The following is a 19,138-nucleotide window of genomic DNA, read 5'->3' on the forward strand; positions in this document are numbered from 1 at the left end:
TACGCGTCTGGTTTTCAGAAGCCTCACAAAGCAGAGGTGTGCGTGTGCTGCCGGGCGCTGCGCCGCTGGCCTTCGTAGGGAGCGTTTTGCAGCGTGGTGCCTGCTCAGCGCGCAGTCACTCGCTCAGTGCGGGCAGCACTCGGGCCCGGTTGTATTGGGGCGGGCGTACCGCATCTAGACCCCCCTAGCCCGCGTGGGCACACCCGGAGGGGTCCTGAGGGCTCCGCGCGACCCTCCTGCCTGGCCGGCGGTGCAGGGACCCCAGCGGGCTCCGTGGGCCCGGCGTCCTCCCTCGGCCCCAGCCCCGCCCCGGCACCCGGGTCCCCGGTGAGCCAGGCCTGACGCGCCGAACCCGAGCCGCGGATTGGCTGCATGGCGTCTGCGCGCGATTGAGCGGCCTGCCGCCCCCGCCCGCCCGTCCGCCAGAGCCGCCGGAGCCGCCGCCCCGAGGTCCCGCCGCGGAGCCCCGCTCGCCTGCTCGGGCATGGAGCCACCGGCCGCGCGCCTCTGAGCCCCGCGGCGTTCATGGTGAGTGGGGCCGGGCCCGCGCACGCCCCTCCGGGGGGCCCGCCTGCCTGGCCCTGGCCGGAGGCCCTCGCGTGGGTGCACCCGTGTCCATGTGTGGGCGCTCCACGCATCTTATCTGCTCCAGCGAGCTGCAGCTTGCATGCGGCCGCGGCGCTGCGTCTTCCTCCTCAACTGCCGTGCTTTGTCTGCGGTGCCCTGGAAAGGGTTGAATTTTAACGGTACGGTGGGAGACCGTAAGAGAGAGCACCGGCGCGTCATGATTCTCATCACCCACAAGGGGATTGCAAGCCGGTGTTCAGATTGAGGACAGGCCAGACACCCCTCTTAGAGGCCTGAGTGGGGGAAGCCTTTGTACGGGGATCGGGGCGTACCCCCCTCTTTTATTCCCCCTGTTTGCTCCACGTGGGAATAAACGTGGTCAGATGGCAACAGAAAGCAGGCTTGTTAAAACCCACAGTTCAGATCTGTTCCGTTTCATTCACCAGTCCACAGATGAACGTCTGTGTTCTACATGTTTTGGAAGGACTGTGACAGGCCTCCTGAGAGTTGTTTCCCAAATGCCAACATTTCCCATAACCTAGAGGATGTTTTCTGGGGAAAAGACTGGGAAGTAGGTGAAAGAGGTGAAGGAGGAGGGGCCCTGTAGGGGATCCTGGAGGTCTCTCTTACTGTGAGGTCAGCCTCGTTGGTCACAGAGGACTGTCGTTTCGGAAGTCCCAGTGTCTGTAAGACCTGTTCAGGCTACTCCTACCCGATGAAAATGGCAAAACAAAACCCGGCTTGTGTCCCACGCTCCGAAACTACGCTCACCCCTCCCCGAAAGTTGCTCGTGACAAAGGGCAAAGCGTAAAGCCCGCTGCAGTGTTCTCGGTGCTTGGCATTCATCTGGTCTTCACCGCAGCGTTATTAAGCACCCCTCTTAGCGGGGAAATACTGTGAGGAATAGTTTTGTAGTAACTCAATGACAGTAACACTCCCTTGGCATTTTTGGGACCCCTGCTGTGGCTGTGTGTTGGGTTGGTTCATTCCCTTTGACTAGATGGGGAAACAGGCTTGGAGACCTGAAGAAACATGCTCAAGGTCGCGCTGCTGGTGGTGATGGTCCGGAAGTGCTGGTTTAGACCCAGGCCTGCTGCCCACTCCCACTGCCTCTCCGGCAGGGGCCTCGCCTGTGCCCAGGCGGTGGCCGTGGTGTCACTCTTGTTGGCTCGGGGCAGTTTTCTAATGGGTGCCAGGTAGTAACCTGCTGTGTTTTTATTCTAGACATACCTCTAAAACCTTCTGTTTGTTTTAAAAAGCTCATCTTGATACTGTGACCAGTTGAGTCCAAGGTGTAAGCACAGGTTTTCACTGATGGCCCTCTCTGCTTGTAGCTGGGGTAGATTTCAGGAAGCTGAGGGGCCTCTGTTGCCGCCCTGGGGCGTAAACAGCTGCCTTTCACCGCGCTCCGGCAGTGCTGTGAGTAGCAGTGACACCCCTCTGGTCATCCTCCCCGGAATTCCTCCTTCTCACCGTTTGGGAATCTTGATCGTTTCCTCTTAGGCAAATGTCTGTTGAGGGAGACTTTTTTTGTCATTTCTTCTTTAACCAGCAGAGTAAACACAATTTCGGAGTCTGATGCGCTGTTCTCATCCTTAGCACTGTTCGGATCGTGTACAGGAGGAAGACCTTGCCGTTGAATATGTTTAATGGGCTCATCACACCCTGGGCTGTTACTCCCTGGCTCTACACCAAGTCTGGCTCTTCCTTTTTTCTCTCTCTCCTTTGCTCTCAGCTTGTCCCATCGCTTCCAGGTAGCTCGTTATTGAGACTGTAAAATCTGGAACAGAACTTTGACTCAGCATCATTCCCGGTTTAAAGTGCTCATGGCCCGCCCCACCCGCCCCCTGCAGATAGGCCTGCTGAGCATCGTCTCTTGGCTGCCGTTGTGCTGTCAGGATGCCTGGCCCTCGTGGCTTCTAGCCCAGCTCCCCCATCCTCTGTCCGCTGAGATGGCCCCTTTAGGAAATGCTTTCTCTGCCCCTGCAGCGTTTGGTGTCCTGTCCTTGGGGCTCCAGCAGCTGTGGCTTGCCCTCTCATGGCATGTTTTATTATCTGCCCTGGCCTTGCAGCCTCTGCTGGCATCTTCCTGCCCCAGCTAGAATGAGCCCTTCAGGCCTGGGGTCTAGCCGTCCCCTTCACACATGACGTCCCTGCCCCTGTGTGGCGTTGAGGCGCTGCTCAGCTGCCTTGGCCCCCTGCCTGCTTACTGCTTTCTTTCCTGACCCTTGGCTGGGTTACAGACACGCCCCACACTTAGCCCCTGGTTGTGCACAGTAGGTATTTTGGGAGTGGGGTACAGCAGGTTTTGTTTCTTGTCTCTCTCTGGTGTCAGTCTTACCTTCGCAGCAGCATACAAGGTAAACCATTCCGGGCAGGGACTGTGACCTGTTCTAAATGAGTGGCTTGCAGTCCTGGTTTGGCACAACCCCCCTCTCCTACCCCTGGGTTAGACAGTGGGTTGAGACTCAGGGCTGTCAAAAGGCAGAGCCATAACTAGGCATAGAACTGAAACGCTCTCCTTACTGTGTGCTCCCTGTTTTTTTTTTAATTGTTTGATTTTAAAAATGCTGTCATGACCAGTTAAACTGATCTGCCCCTAGAACTTTGAAGAACCCCGTTCTAAATTCCCTCGGGTTACACAGGGTGTTGGAATCTGTAGCCTTCCTTGAATGGATGTTTTATCCTCATTAGTCAGTAGGACTTCAGATGAGCACAGCAATGAATGGCATTGTTACTTGCTTTAAACCAGGAAACTTTGAAACTTGATCCCGTAAGGGCCCCAGGAGAAGAAACTTCAGAATGGTGACTTGGACTGAGGCAGGGACGAGCCTGCCGTTTGCCTGGCACACGGAAAGGGCTCATACTTTATGGGCAGCCATCGAACGTATATCCGTCATATCATCATCACAGGAGTCTTCACAGTTGCTCTTTTTTGTGGCTGAGAGAGAAGCAAGATGATTTGCCTCACATCAGAGCCAGGACTTAGAACTGAGTCTTTCTGCTTCCCAGTCCCCAGCTCTGGCCACATCACAGGCTGACCTCGATGCTGATAAACTCACAGCTGAAAGTTGTTTTCTCCTGAGAGTGACTCATCCTCTCTCTCGTTCCTGATGTTGGTTTGTCCAGCTTGGAAGATGAGCTTGCTGTTGGCGTCTCCAGGTAACAGTGTGAGAACCAGGTTTGGAGTAGGACCTGTTAATAATCTCCAAAGCCGTTTGTATTCTGAAGTGCTGTTTAGAATGTTGAAGAGGCTTTCCCTGGGTTTGCAAGCGTGGACAGGACAGGCCTGTTTTTTTTTTAATCATGCAGTGCAGTATGTGATTAAATCCTAAGTGTTTGCCCTGCATCTGCATTTAATTGGCTGTTACAGGTTTGTGTCATAGTTGAAAGCCTCGTTTAGACTGAATGTGAAGACTGAGTTGCTTCTGGCCCAGGCAGGCTGCAGTGGGCTGCATGGCTGCAGAGCCTGGGTGCTCCTGCCCCGTCTCCTCCAGCCCCTCCCAGACGCCACCCCTGCAGGTCCCCTCTCTCCCGGTTGCAGGTGGTGTGAGGCGGGGAGGTGAGCCATTTCTCTGTGAGTAAAGCCCTTGGAAAGCACTTGGCTCATTATAGCTGTGCTGCGTTTTATCATCTATGATGGAGCCTTTGAGCTCCCACTGAAGAGACTGATCTTTTAAAGATCACAAATCAAGGCATTTAATTAACATTACAACTCCTTTTCATATCTGTGCTCTTTGCAGACTTTGCAGGGCACCTTGATTGTTGTCTGGCCAGGCTTCCTGGAGCTTCTCTCTGCCCCGGGGGCTGTGCTGGCTTTCACACACCTCTCCCCACTCCTGAGACAGCCCCCTCTGCCAGGTGCTGTTGCCCTTTTTGCAGATGTGGAGGTGAGGCACTGGCAGGCTAGGCTGTGCTTCGCCAGAGGTCAAGGCTGGTTCTCGGTGTATCCGAATTTGCTGCTGGGCCTGTCTGGCCCCAGAGACCACATTTGACTCGAATGGGCCCTGGGCCCTTCCCTCCACGGCTGGACACCTGTGTGAGTGTATCTGCAGGGGAGGTCAGGCCTGCGCAGAGGGTCGGAAAGGAGAGTCCTACAGGCTCCGCACCTTGCTGGCTGTGGGCCTGGGGCTAAGTCACTTCACTCTGAACCTCAGGGGCCTTGCTTGTAAAACACGGTGACACCTGCTGTAGAGATTGTTACAGAGATAAAGCACACAGAAGCAAGTGGCAGTGGGCGTCCACATTCTCGGGCATCTGGCTTGGGGCTCGGCTTCTTTGGCCTTGGCATGTAGTTCGTCAGACCAGGGTCAGCAGATGAGTAGCACTTTACAGGGTGTTCGTTAACAATGCTTGTTAAAATGGAACATGTCTCAGAACCTTTCTGAGCACAACTCTAGGTAGTTTTCCTATAAAGCTCAAGGTTCCGCATCAGGTGCTACGTATGACACTTCCTCATAGCTGTTTATTACCGTGTTAAGTTGCAGCTGAGTGCCTGGCACATGGAGGTGCTCAAGGGTATGAATGGCTGAACACACGAGTCCGTTTTCTCAGCTTTGGGTAAGCGGAGGTCATTTTAGATTTTAGTGAAACCATTTTACATCAGGGCGACTCATTGGAAAAGTCCCTGATGCTGGGAAAGATTGAGGGCAGGAGGAGAAGGGGGCGACAGAGGATGAGATGGTTGGATGGCATCACCAACACAGTGGACGTGGGTTTGAGCAAGCTCCGGGAGGTGGTGAAGGACAGGGAAGCCTCGTGTGCTGCAGTCCACAGGGTCACAAAGAGTCAGACATGGCATAGCAACTGAACAACAGCAACGAACAATGCTGAGCCGTCTAACCCTGTGCGTCCAGATGTACAGAAACTGCCCCTCCCACCTGCTTCTCGGTGCACACCCTTCTCACAGCCTGTGGCTTCTGAGGAAGTAGTTTTTCCTTTAAACTTTTTAGAAACCTCAACAGGCTTTTCTGAGAGAATAATCGCTAGCCAGATAGTTTTACCAGCAGTACCCCGTTAACAGCTAGAGCTAATAAACGGCACTTGGCAGTTCATCACTGTCCACTCCTGACACTGCTCTGGTTGCATCTGGAGCGCTCACTTACACCTTAGGCCAGCTGCTCTGTTTCTACCCTACCTTCCCAGCTAGGTGGCCTTCACTTAAGGTAGAGTCCTGAGAGCCTTGTCTGTAATAGACAACAAGAAAATGCTGGGTTTTATTTTTGCAGAAGGCTAAGGGTACAGAGGAGGAGGCCATGGCAACCCACTGCACTGTTCTTGCCTGGAGAATCCCATGGACAGAGGAGCCCAGCAGGCTACAATCCACAGGGTCGCAGAGTGTCAGTGTGACTGAGTGACTTAGCATGCACCCATGCACGCAAGGATACACACAGAACTTTAGAAACTGGGCTCTTTGGCCCAGGTCACTTGGCTCTCCTGAACTCTGCTGGTTGGGTGTTTGGAATGTGGGTCGCCAGGTGTGACTGAGGTTTTGTGGTTGCAGTTCATAGGACAGATTAGTGACCTGGAGGTGCGGAGGCTGCTCCAAGATTTCCAGGGCATGGCACAGTTATTTATGTACCAACTGGCAATGATGGCTTCATACAAAGGTGTTAAAGAATTTCTTTTTTTGATGTTTCTGCTTTAAGAAAATGAAACAGCTTTAAGCACCTGCAAGCAAGAACTTTAACTCCTTCCTCGTATTGGAAAAGATTTGAAAAGTTAACAAAAATCGATAAAATGCAGTGGGATAAATGGAAATGCATTAGAAATTTAGGATGGGAGTGGGAGATGAAGCCGGGGGGTCAGAGGAGTGCCAGAATTGGCTGTCACTCTGACTCTGAGCTTCCTGGTGGCCACTGCAACAATCATTTCAAATTTACCGTGTCCAGAAGACAGAATCCACGCCTCTTACCCAGAAGACACATAGGAGGCCTGAGTCAGTGTTTGTGGTCCCTCCGAGGGGCAGCTGGAATGATGAGATCTTTAGTGACTTCCCTACCAGTGCGGAAAGCCCACAGTCCCCATGAAGCAATGACCTGAACCGCAGAGCTGTAGGAACCCTTTCATTGGCAGTTTTTCCTTCTTAGAGCAAGAAATATTTTCAGTATGTCATCCTCAAAGTCAATTTAAAGGACTTGACAATTTCATAACAAAACAGCTTTCTTACTTTGAAAAGGGCTTTGTAACCTCAGAATTGGCCGGGCCTGGAGTTATCCCTGGTCTCTTTGTCCTAGGAATATGAAGACAAGGCTGGACGACCTAGCAAGCCTCCCTCTCCGAAGCAGAATGTGAGGAAAAATCTTGACTTTGAGCCTCTCTCCACCACCGCACTCATCCTGGAGGACAGACCAGCGTGAGTCTGAACGAGAGTCTGTAGAGAGTTTGTTCTGGGGGATCAGTCCGCTTGCTGGTTGCTGTCTCATTAGCAAAGGACTGGGTCCTGAGGGAAAGAACAAGTTAGCACAACACTTACTAAAAACACGGGTTCCCTCTTCGTCCCCTGTGGTGATGTGTATTCTGTATGATAGTGTGACTGATTCGGAAAAGTTTCATGTAACATGGAAGTGTTTTTTTTAATTAATTAATTTTTATTTGTGGCTCTCCTGGGTCTTCGTTGCTGCTCAGGCTTTTTTCCCTAGACGTGGAGAGCACAAGCTCCTCTCTCGTTGCAGGATGCCGGCTTCTCACTGCGGTGACTTCCCTTGTTGCAGCTCCCGGGCTCTAGGGCACAGACCCAGTAGCTATGGCACAGAGGGGTGGCTGCTGCATGGCATGTGGATCTTCCCCGGATCAGGGGTTGAGCCCGAGTCTCCTGCGTTGGCAGCAGATTCTTTACCACCGAGCCACCAAGGAAGCCCTGACCTAGAAGTTTTAACCCGGATTTTCTGTTCAAGTGACTTTTTAATTTAGCATGTCTAAACACTTGCAGAACTGTTATATAGACTGGCTTGTAACTGTAAGAAACGGCAGAGTGAATACCCTGAAGAGGGTGTTTCGGAGGTACCCCAGACAATGGCAGAACAGTGCCTGGACTAGCCTGCTGGTTCTTTGGGATGTGCTGCAGTAAACGGGCTGGGTGAGCCTTAGCAAGGGTCTTCCCCTCCAACCTCTGGTTTGCCTCGAACTGACGAGGAGATTGGTTTTGGTGACTGGCCTGCGGATCGTGTTTGGAGACCCTAGTTAGATAAAGGGATTGCTCCATTGTACCAGGCCAGAGGTTATCTCTAGTTAAGCGTCGGTTTCCATAGAACCCTGTTTTTGAACAGAAAGATTCCACTGTTTGTTTGTTTGTTTTCCTTAAGAGAGATTGTAAAACGCTGAGCTAGAATTTCTAAGGTCCCTGCCAACCCTGACATTTAAAATTGATGAAGTCTGAAGAAGCATTATGTGTCTTCCAATGTTAATTTTTGGTCGTTGGACATTGTGGGTAGATGGGAAGAGACACGGCGAACTCAGAGGTAGGTAGGGACTTAGGGACTGTGGGTGACAGCTGCCACCCTGTGAAGCTCAGCCCTTGTGACACTCCCTGAGACGCGAGCTGTTGCCCTGCAGTAGAGACGGTCATTCAGCTCAGCACGGGGAGCGCGGGGGACACTGCGAGGCACATACCAGCCAGACATGGCCGCCCGCCCGGTTCTCCAGGGCCAGCAGAGTCACCAGCATGCTTCAGAAGGAGAATGTGCCTTTCATTATTTTAACCAGAATTCGAAGTTGTCCTCCACATTTAGATGTTTAGAATTGCTGTATGAATCTATGTGTGTGTTATGCATATATAGATACAGATATAAGACAGATGAACCGCATAGCTAGTGTGAAACTTGCTCACTTGAAAAACAGGCCAGGGAGTAGATTCATGCATACATGTAATATACGCCATTAGTGAGCTTCACCGGTGACTGTTGACGGTGATTAGTGCATGTGGTCAAAGCAAAGTTTCTTTGGAGACCTGGGGTGAAAAAAGACACGAAAAGATTTAAGTGTTTATCTCTATTGGAATTGTGGGTAATTGCTATTTTCTTCTTTCTGCTAACCTTCAGATTTCAAGTTTTTAAAAACGAGCTTTATTTTATTTTGTTTTAAAAAATACATTTTTAGGTTTTGAAAGAGCTGTGTCTTTTATCATCTAACAAAGGTAGTTTCCATCTTTGAGCTTCTCATTTTTTTAGTAAATGATGCTCCAAGTTTCTCTTTAATACTTGAAATGGTGGAAAATCTTTTTTTTTTTTTTTTCCTATCAAGAAATCTCCCAGCGAAGCCAGCTGAAGAAGCTCAGAAACACAGGCAACAGTATGAAGAAATGGTGGTGCAGGCCAAAAAACGTGGTAATGGAATTCACACATGTTTGGTTATGTAAGGCAGCACGAGAGTTTGTGTCTTCCTAGGTGTTTTCTCTTTACATTTTGAAGCTTTAGAACCGGAACTTTGGTGAATGCCTTTAATATTTTGAAATTTATAATTTTTCATCAAAAATGTACATTCCTGCTAACTGTTCATTCCTGGTAACTTTATCGAGGTAATACTTTGAATTTACATGAGGAAAGAGCTTGTGTAGGATGGGAGTACTAGGGTGGGCAAAGCTTTAGCTCGCAGGGATGGGGAGGCGGCTCTCTGCCCTCCGTGGGCTCAGTTCTCCTCACTTAGAAGGAGGTGTGTTGGGACTTGTTAAAGTGCCGCGTGACACCTAAACACCCTATGATTCTTAGATGTTTAAGAAGTGTCCATAGTAAAATGACATGGTCTGCCCGTGCAACAGAATATCGTCCAGCCTTAAAAAGGAACGAAGTTCTGACACGTGCTGCAACATGAAGCTTGAAGACATTGTTCTAAGTGAAACAAACCAGACACAAAAGGATAAATTCTGTACGGTCCCACCTATGTGAGGCATCTGCTGGGCTGGCCAAAGTTCCAACAGAAAAACCCAAATGAGCTTCTTTGGCCAACCCAATAGAATAGTCAGATTCACAGACACAGAAATTAGACTGGAGGTTGCCAGGGGCTGGGGAGCAGGAAAGGGGTAGCATGGGAAGTGGGTGTTTCGTGGGGACAGAGTTCCAGTCGGAAGGTGGCCGTGACGGTTGCGTAACAACGTGAATGTACTTCATGCCGCTGAATTGCACGCTCAATGGGGATAAAGTGGTACATTTTATGTTTTGTGTATTTTACCCCCCAAAAGGTATATGTAAATGAAAATGCGTGGTATTTCTCAGTTGCTGTTACATGTTCAGAGTTATTCTTAAGCTGTGAGGGGCGAGGTTGCAGGTTCCGTTGGAAGGGGGATTGGGTAAAGAAGCACAGAGCTTCTGGCGCCTGTTGCTGTCCCGTCTCCTGATTGGGGTGGGAACTTCATGGGTTTGTCTGTCATGTGATAGGTTTGCCGTGTCCTTGTCTGAGTTCTTTTCTGTATACATGTTATACAACATGTGTGTTACAAAAAGCTGACTGAATGGTAAATAACACTGAAGGTTTCTAGACTTCCTAAGCTGTGAGATGAACCAGGTCAGGTCTTAAACACTATGCTTCAGTGCTGTCTTCCTGGTGTGTTGCAGCCTGACTCTTTGAGAAGGGTCACCCAGCCAGGAATCAGTGGATATCAGCTAACAGATGTTTTCTTCTTGTTAATTGTGATGTCTAGAGCTGAAAGAAGCCCAGAGGAGGAAAAAGCAGCTGGAAGAAAGATGCAGACTGGAAGAAAGTATTGGAAATGCGGTCCTCACTTGGAACAATGAGATTTTGCCCAACTGGGAAACAATGTACGCTCTGACGTCACAGACACCCTAGATGGCATGTCGTTTCTTGGCAGAGTTTATGGGGAGCAGCTGTATTAAGTGTAGCTGGCGTTGCCGCCGTTGATGAAGTTGCCTGATAAGTTTGAGACGCATGGTCTTCTTCCCCTGCCTTGGTCTAGCCTTGTTCCTCCCACGGGCGCTCTGACCGCCCTCCTCTCCCGCCCCCTCCACCTCGTCTTGTCCTCAGCAGTCTATGGCACAAACGTGTGTCGCTTCCACACTTAACACTGCAGCAGCCTCCTGGGACTCCAGTGTAGGCTGTGAATTTCGTGGCTTAGCTGACGGGCCTCCCATGGCACAGCCGTCCCTTTCCCTGTGGCCTTGCCTTGCGCCTCTCCTTTGCTTGGGCGAGTCTTTCCCTTGGGGAGGCTCGGGGCCATTGCATGTTCTCATCTTGCGGTCTCAGTGCTCTTGCCCCGTATCTCCTTGTCCAGTGAGCACGTTGTTCTTTAAAGCTCAGTCTTCCTTGGAGAAGCCTTTTCTGCCCTGGCCCTGGCTCCAGGTGCCCACAGAAGACCCCCGGGTACACTGCACCATCTGCTTGAGTGTCTGTCCTCTGAGGGAGCCGGGGTGCCGGAGCTGCTCTGATGATGGCTTCCAGGAGTCGGGGACGACTCGAGTCCTTCAGCTGCTGTCTTCTTTCTGTCTGAAGACGCACTGTGCATCTTCAGGATGGCTAGGGGCTGGCATGCAGACGGCTTCCTGGGGCCTGATGTGGATGGCTGGGGACCAGCGTGTGGACGGCAGTCCCGGGGCCAGTGTGTGGAGGGACAGCAGCCCCAGGCCCACGCACAGAGGCTGGTGGCTCCTTCGGGGCCTCCCCACGTCAGCTGGAGCTGTGGAGAGGCTTGGGTGCTAGTTCCTTTTTCCTTTCTTTCAGCCTGAACCGTGGGCCAGGAAGCTGGGGGCTTGCTTGGGCACGTAGCTGGCTGTCACTCACTTTCATCGCTGGGAGTGGGGTTGGGGGAGATCACTCTGGGCTCTCCGCTGGGAAGACACGCTGCACCCAGAGCCTGTTTTCCTCAGACATGGTCAGAAAACACCTCTTCCCAAGTGGGGCCCAGTAACAAGAGTTGAGGTCTTCAGAAGCCCGGACTGCCTCCCCACATGGTGGCAGGGCCCAGCCTGGCCCGTCGCGCACTGCCTGATGCTTGATGGCATCCAGAGGCGCACGTGCACACGAGAACCGCCGCTTACGGACCCGCGCCGGGTGCCAGGCTGTGCGGCGGCGGCCTTTGTGACCTCCCCACTTAATCCTCTCTGGACCTCTGTGTGAGGGGAGGTTTCATCATCTTGGCCTTAGGGAGGAGGGTGCTGAATGAGAGAGGAGAAGGGGTTTGCTCCGGGGGCTCAGATGAGGGTGGGGCTGTGCCTTCTGCACCCTCAGCCCATGCTCCTCCACCCTCAGCCCATGCTCCTCCACCCTCAGCCCGTGCTCCTCTCTACCCTCAGCCCGTGCCCCTCTCCACCCTCAGCCCGTGCTCCTCTCCACCCTCAGCCCGTGCTCCTCTCCACCCTCAGCCCGTGCTCCTCTCCACCCTCAGCCCGTGCTCCTCTCCACCCTCAGCCCGTGCTCCTCGCACCCTCAGCCCGTGCTCCTCTCCACCCTCAGCCCGTGCTCCTCTCCACCCTCAGCCCGTGCGCCTCTCCACCCTCAGCCCGTGCTCCTCTCCACCCTCAGCCCGTCCTCTCCACCCTCAGCCCGTGCTCCTCTCCACCCTCAGCCCGTGCTCCTCTCCACCCTCAGCCCGTCCTCTCCACCCTCAGCCCGTGCTCCTCTCCACTCTCACCCCGTGCTCCTCGCACCCTCACCCTGTGCTCCTCCACCCTCAGCCCATGCTCCTCTCCACCCTCAGCCCGTGCTCCTCTCCACCCTCACCCTGTGCTCCTCTCCACCCTCAGCACGTGCTCCTCTCCACTCTCACCCCGTCCTCCTCTCCACCCTCACCCTGTGCTCCTCCACCCTCAGCCCGTGCTCCTCTCCACCCTCAGCCCGTGCTCCTCTCCACCCTCAGCCCGTGCTCCTCTCCACCCTCAGCCCGTGCTCCTCTCCACCCTCACCCTGTGCTCCTCTCCACCCGCAGCACGTGCTCCTCACCCTCAGCCCGTGCTCCTCCACCCTCAGCCCGTGCTCCTCTCCACCCTCACCCTGTGCTCCTCTCCACCCTCAGCCCGTGCTCCTCTCCACCCTCACCCTGTGCTCCTCGCACCCTCACCCTGTGCTCCTCTCCATTCTCACCCCGTGCTCCTCGCACCCTCAGCCCGTGCTCCTCTCCACCCTCACCCCGTGCTCCTCGCACCCTCACCCTGTGCTCCTCCACCCTCACCCTGTGCTCCTCCACCCTCAGCCCGTGCTCCTCTCCACCCTCAGCCCGTGCTCCTCTCCACCCTCACCCCGTGCTCCTCTCCACCCTCAGCCCGTGCTCCTCTCCACCCTCACCCTGTGCTCCTCTCCACCCTCAGCCCGTGCTCCTCCACCCTCAGCCCGTGCTCAGAAGTGCTGTGTTGAGTCTTCGGCACCTTCGCGCTTGTCCCCGTCTGTTCGCAGTGTGTGTTCACTGTGCACAGCAGACGCAGCGCCTCTGTGCAGCTCAGAGCGGTGTGAGTTCGCGGGCTCTGGCTGTTAGAGTCCAGCAGTTGTTGCCCGAGCGCTTCGCCCACGTGCAGCAGGGCGGTGGTGGGCGGCTTCCATCACGGGGCCCTGGGGTCTGCCTGTCCACTGCCACTCTGCGGTGGTGCCACCTCCCCCCCCCCCAACCCCCCGCAGGTGTTTGCCCAGCTGTGTGCGGTTCCCGGAGCAGGCCAGGTCGTCTCTTGTTGCTGTGCTTTCCACTCGGAAAGCCCTTCCCACTCTTCATTTGCTTGGAATGCTATTGTCAGGCAGACTCCAGCTTCAGCACAGAGCCCTGGGCCCCTCCGGTTGCTGGTGCCCGTCTCTGCATGAGCAGTGCCTGCAGTGTACGTGGCCCGGTCACTGCTCAGTGGGAGGCAGTCACTAGTCTCCTGGTCTGTACGGATCGCTGACCTGTGAGCCCCCTGAGGCCAGGGCTGTGACATACACTTCTGTGGCTTGGGGGTAAGCATGTGGGCAGACAAGTGTTTCTTCACTGAGAACAAACTCACGAACTCACGCTTCCGTTTTCGTCCAGGTGGTGCTCTAGAAAAGTTCGAGATTTGTGGTGGCAGGGAATCCCTCCCAGCGTGAGAGGCAAGGTCTGGAGCTTAGCCATTGGCAACGAGTTAAACATCACCCACGGTGAGTAGCTCGCATGGTCCTCAGCCCGGGAAGCCCACCCTCGGTCCTGGGACGTCTCCCATCCCGTGTGCCTGCTCAGGAAGAAAGGCAGCTGTTGCCACGAAGCCGTGTCTTTCAAGAGGCCAGCGTGCCTCCGGGAGGCGGTGCATTAGGAGGCAGCACCCCGGGTGCCTCAGTCATCTGGTGGCTCAGAACCAACGCCCGCCTCCCTCCTGGGCCGGTCATCCTCCCTGACACATGGGGGGGAACATTGGTGGGCTGAGTCACGCCAGGATCTCTCCTAGAACTGTGTGGAAAGCAAGCCTCAAGGGGGACGGGAAAACGGTGTGTGTGGGGTGTTTCTCTTTGTGGAGGTGCTGTGTTTGTAGGGTTTGTGATCCCGCCCGGCCCTGGCGTCTTTTATATAAACAGCTTAGTGGGGACAGCACGCTGTGCTACCGCCGGGTCCTTGAGGGTCTAGTAGCTTCAGTCCAGAGGGATGGGAGCTCTGTACCCTCATTTTTTGGAGGTGCCATGCTGCGCAGCTTGTGGGATCTTAGTTCCCAGACTAGGGATGGAACCCTGGTCCATAGCAGTGAAAGCCCCGAGTCCTAGCCACCGACCACCAGGAAGTTCCTGGACCCTGCTTTCTCAGGGCTGTTTGCCCCGCCGCACGCCCTCGTACGGTTCGGGCGAGCTTTTCTCCCATGAGGGTGTCCACTGCTTCGCTCCCTCCCTATCCAGCACTTTGCATGCTGTGACCCAGGGTGAAACCGACCCTAGGAGCTCAGGCTCACAGTGAAGTGCCTGGTAAACAGGAATCTGTACTTCCCTCCCTTCCTCTCTGTCTGCAGTCTGGAATAAACATGCTCTACATTTAGACCTGCGATGTTCTAGATCAAATTTTTTTTTGGGGGGGTGTTTTCTTGTCGGGAATTCATTTGTGTTTATTCTCTTACTTGTCCTTAATTCTACTGACGGTTGTTGATAAAAGTAATATCAAATTTCCTCTCTGTCTGCAGCCTACACTGCCCAGGCCAGGAACTCTTTCCTTGCCTTCTCTATATTAGTGCCCAGCTTGTAGTGTTGGTGGTGGCTGGCTTTTTCTTTTTACCCTCTTGAAGGCCCTTGAGTGTAAAATAGATTGGTTTGTAGCTTCTCTGTGGCTGGGGTTCATCCTGTTGTTGTAAGTTTTATTTTGTAAGATACCGATCTTATACTGCGATTTCAGCCCTGGCCAGCAGGGTTCTTCTTGAGTAGTGACAGCTGGTTGGGTGGATGGTTACTGGTTCTTTTCTTTGTCATCTCCTCAGAGTTCCATTTTTTTGTTGTTGTTAGTCCATACCTGCCCAAAACTTAACATCTGTAGGTGAAAAGATGTGTAACATTTACTTGTGGAAATGGTTTCACAAAAGCTTCCCCAAAAGTCAGTGTTTGGAGAATGGACGACAATTTGTCTCAGTCCCTGTTCCTGAGAATTTCTAAACGTGTCAACAGCTCTAAGCCAGCTGGGCGCAATGCAGCATACTCTGGGTGTGTGTATTCTATTTAATTTTCTGTTCTCACCGTTGGCTGCACTGATTTCATTTAAATTAAAATCCTCCATAGTCTATATCATAGTGTATCAGGCGAAATGGCTTAATTAATCAGTTCCATGCCTTGACAGTCTGCGTAAATCTCGATACTGGCCAGTTTTATTTAAATTGTGTCTTTCTTGTGTAGCTAGCTGCCTGAAGTCAGTTGCCGACCTCACTTGGCGCTCAGCAGGGTGGGGCCTCAAGCTGTCCCTCTCATCACCTGAAGGCCTGCACAACCTCTCTGCACAGTCAGGCTCTCAGGAAGTGTTTGCTGGGTGAATGAAGGAGCAGATGGATGAGTGTGAATGCCGCCGTATTGGGTCCTCCTTAATCTCGAGATTGGCTGTGTGAAGCCTCCGTGACTACACTGAGCTTGAAGTCCCCTCTTGAGGCCAGGCATCGGATAGGCCCTTTCTCGTGTTGTGGTGAACGTGGACAGCAGCCTGAGGGGCAGGGACTGTCGGCCTTGCTTCCCTTCTGAGGAAGTCAGCCACCCCGACAGGTTAGGCAGCTACCGCTGAAGCCCATGCTGCCATCTGGGAAGCCCCAAGGTTTTGCTGTGTCTGCAGCTGTGCGAGTGGAAACTCCCTGAGGGTCAGCCTGGTAGTACCGTTGCCTTCACTCTTGAGGGAGGTAGCCTTGTACTTTGAAGCTCCTCCAGGAAGAAGGTGGGGTCACTGTTTGAGCTCCCTCTCTCCCTACAAATGCACGCCAGCTGAAGCGTGGCGGTGTTGTGGAAACTGCCCTTTGCCCTGTGTTCCCCAGGGCTGCCCGCGTCTGCGCTGTAACTGTCGGGCGCCTCACTGGGGAGCGGCTCCCAGTGGCCAGCGGCCACGTGCTGGTTTTCCTCCACCTCCTGCCAAGATGAGCAGCTCCGCCTGCCTCCTGGAAGCAGAGTGGGCAGGGGCGCCCCAGACCCTGTGGCCTCCGGCTCAGCACATCCCCAGGTTTGTCCCATAAGCAGCTGAGTTCAGACGCCCACTGCCTTCCAGGTTAATATGACGTTAATGCGATGTTACGTTTCACAGTTGTTCTGACCTTACAGACGAGCGTAGATTGTAAGTCAGGTCCTTCCTTCACAAGGTTAGAAGAAGGTTGGTAATCAGAATTTAGCTTGTTACAACACAGTAGTGTTACTAGAATTTGACTTATGTTTTTAAAAATAGCATTCACTGTCTGGGAGGCAGTTGTGCTCTGCTTTATATTCCAGAAGTATTGAAGGAAAGAATGAAGCAGTAGGAATTCCCTGGGTAGCAGCCGTTAAGTCTCAGTGACTGTTCCTGATCCAGGGCAGCCAGTGGCTGGGCAGTGTTGGAGCCAGAGCAGCCGCGAGGCGCGGGGGCTGGACGGGCACAGCAGGGCTCGGAGGTGTCTCTGGGTTCAGTCTTTGAGGAAGGGTGGGGCGTGGAGGTCTGCGTATGGCAGTGAGATTTGTGAGCTCGAGTTCTTTCACCGTTGCCAGACTACCCAAAGAGAAGAATGGCTGAATAAGTCTGTTCCAGATATGAAGACCTGACGGTTGTCTTGTGAGAGACATCTCGCTGCTTTGCTGCCACTGAGAATATTTATTTTTGAAACTTCTGCCTGTGTTGCTTTCACCCCTCCTGCACTTTCAGGCAACAGATTCAGGAAGACTGGGCCGGGGGTAGCGGTTCCATCTTGCTTTATTTGAAACCAGCTGGTTTTCTGCTTGTCTCCCGCTTTGCTCATCAGTCGTGTGCTCACTGAGTGTCCTGGCCTGTGTCAGTCCAGTGCTGTTGTTCTGGATTCAGATGTGACCAGAGGCCCTCACAGTCTCACCCCAGAGCTCAGAGTCTAGCGAGGCCGCAGCCTCATCAAACACACCGAAACGAAATAGCTTTACGGATGGGTGGTGTAACGAACACCAGGCATAGTGGCGTTTTGTGTATTTCTCTGTATATGGTGATGTCTTTAGAAAACAGAAGTGCCTTCTGGCCAGAAGGGAGGAAGTAGCTATAATAAGCATGGAGTCTGTGGTTGAGCTTTAGTTATCTAAACGAGGCGGCAGTGTATTCTCTGGTGTGCTGGGGAGACATGTGTGTGCACGTGATAACTTACCAAAGGCTTTTCTTCCAGAGCTCTTCGACATCTGTCTCGCCCGAGCAAAGGAGCGGTGGCGGTCCTTTAGCACGGGAGGCTCCGAAGCGGAGACCGAAGGTATGTGAGGCAGCAACACCAGTGGGTTCTTTTGGTCGGCTATACAAGCTGTAAATATGCACATCATTACGTAACAAGGAAAACTTTCTTAACTGAAATAGTGGTTGGTGCAAATTTATGAAAGCTTCATGGGAAAAGGGATTAAAAAATTTTTTTTTGGCTGTGTAGTATGGCACACGGGATGTTAGTTCCCTGACTAGGGCTTGAACCTGGGCTTAAGCACCTAAGTCCTAACCAGTAGACCACCAGGGAATTCCCAAAAAGGGATTTTTTTTTTTTTTTTTTAAGATCAATTGAGTTAAAGAAAAAAAAAGCTTTTATAAGACAGATGATACCAGTTCCTGCGAGTTGTCTATGTCCAGACGTGCTGGAGGGCTGGCCATCATGTATGGCTTCCTTTGTTCGCTGATGGACAGTAGCCCGGCCCCCAGTAGGGCTCAAGTGCTGGTTCAGAGAGGAGGGTTGCAGCGCCTTCCAAAGGGAGGGGAACACTGCCTGTTCCTAGGTTATGCTTTCAGAGTTTTCCACAACACACAAATGATTGTGGTTGCTTCTGTTTGTTAAGTAGTATCTTTCCTGCTGATCTTTTTTTTATACCATGTGGTATTGGAATTTTAAAAATATAAAGCAAGTTATCCATAGTTATTTGTTACAAATAACACACAGTAATGTTACGCTGCAGTAACTCCCGTATATTCTATGTTTATAGCAACGATGTTCTAGCCAGTTTCAAATGATTTTTCAAATGGTCTCAAATGGCTTTTCAAATGGTTTCAAATGATTTTTCTGATGTTATCCGTGTCTGGAATTCATTTGTGTTTATTCCCTTACTTGTCCTTAATTCCAACTATCAACAGTTGTTGATGATTTCAGACCCTAGAAAATATCTGATGATGATCTAGCCTTAGACGGTACTGTGAGATTTTTGCTCTTAAAGAACTCTGCAAACTGTTGATGCTGTAGGTTCAGGTTATAATTAGGTCCACATGGTCCTGAAGACTGTCCCTTCCTTGTTTGATTCTCCTAAGAGTTTGAAGCCTTGCGATCACTCCACAGACTTGCCTCTGAGAGGTGTGATGACTCCTGGTCTTTTGACAGATGCTGGTTTTTCAGCAGCAGACAGAGAAGCCAGTCTGGAGCTGATTAAACTGGACATCTCCAGAACATTCCCCAGTCTCTGCATTTTCCAGCAAGTAGGTGGTGGTGATCTGTTGCTTTAAGTAACATTTTGTCTAAAATGCCAAATTGCATGTATTTGTGATCAGGTTTGAAAAATACTGGGGATTTTTGTTGGGAGGGTGGGTATTTTGCTAATACTTTCAGACTTTTAAAAATAAGGATAACTAATGATGGACAGGGAAGCCTGGCATGCTGCAGTCCATCGTGTTGCAAAGAGTCAGACACGACTGCGTGACTGAAGTGAACTGAACTGAATCCTTTCCGACAGATAGTTAATATGACTTCGGAATACCCAGTCTGCTTCTATCGTGCCCGTGTTTCTGGCTTCATGCTTTGCACACGCTAGGTAACCAGTAAAGGATAGTGGCATAAACGACAGCAGAGGAGTCAGGGGCCTGCACCTGCTGTGCCGAAACATCGTAAACACAGACAGTGACAGGCAGCGGGGGGCAAGGGGGCAGGAAGGATCATCAGGGTGAGGGTACGCTGGGAGGCAGAGGCAGACTGACCATGGGCACGTACCTGCTCTGGAGAGCCTGGGTACCCGGTCACCTTGAACTTGAAGGGGCAATACAGTCATCCAGCAGCAGCTGGATTAAGGGTGTTGTTCCAGT

At 52.4% G+C, this 19,138-nt stretch overlaps 1 protein-coding gene across 6 annotated transcripts in view; it reads left to right on the plus strand.

The window, feature by feature from the left end:
• TBC1D14 (TBC1 domain family member 14) overlaps positions 1-19,138 on the plus strand; it is a 115,336-nt gene that overhangs the window by 71,825 nt on the left and 24,373 nt on the right. For 5 of the 6 annotated variants that reach the window (XM_042251670.1, XM_060417691.1, XM_027971234.2 and 2 more), the window contains 6 exons: positions 6,804-6,922; positions 8,809-8,891; positions 10,202-10,319; positions 13,505-13,611; positions 17,265-17,345; positions 18,444-18,538. In XM_042251670.1, the coding sequence (XP_042107604.1) occupies positions 6,804-6,922; positions 8,809-8,891; positions 10,202-10,319; positions 13,505-13,611; positions 17,265-17,345; positions 18,444-18,538 (603 nt within the window). Of the gene's footprint in view, positions 1-424; positions 529-6,803; positions 6,923-8,808; positions 8,892-10,201; positions 10,320-13,504; positions 13,612-17,264; positions 17,346-18,443; positions 18,539-19,138 lie in introns of those variants that run through there. The other variant, XM_042251671.1, reaches the window with a different exon arrangement.

This window comes from Ovis aries, chromosome 6 (assembly GCF_016772045.2).
Source record: "Ovis aries strain OAR_USU_Benz2616 breed Rambouillet chromosome 6, ARS-UI_Ramb_v3.0, whole genome shotgun sequence".
Lineage (NCBI taxonomy): Eukaryota > Metazoa > Chordata > Mammalia > Artiodactyla > Bovidae > Ovis > Ovis aries.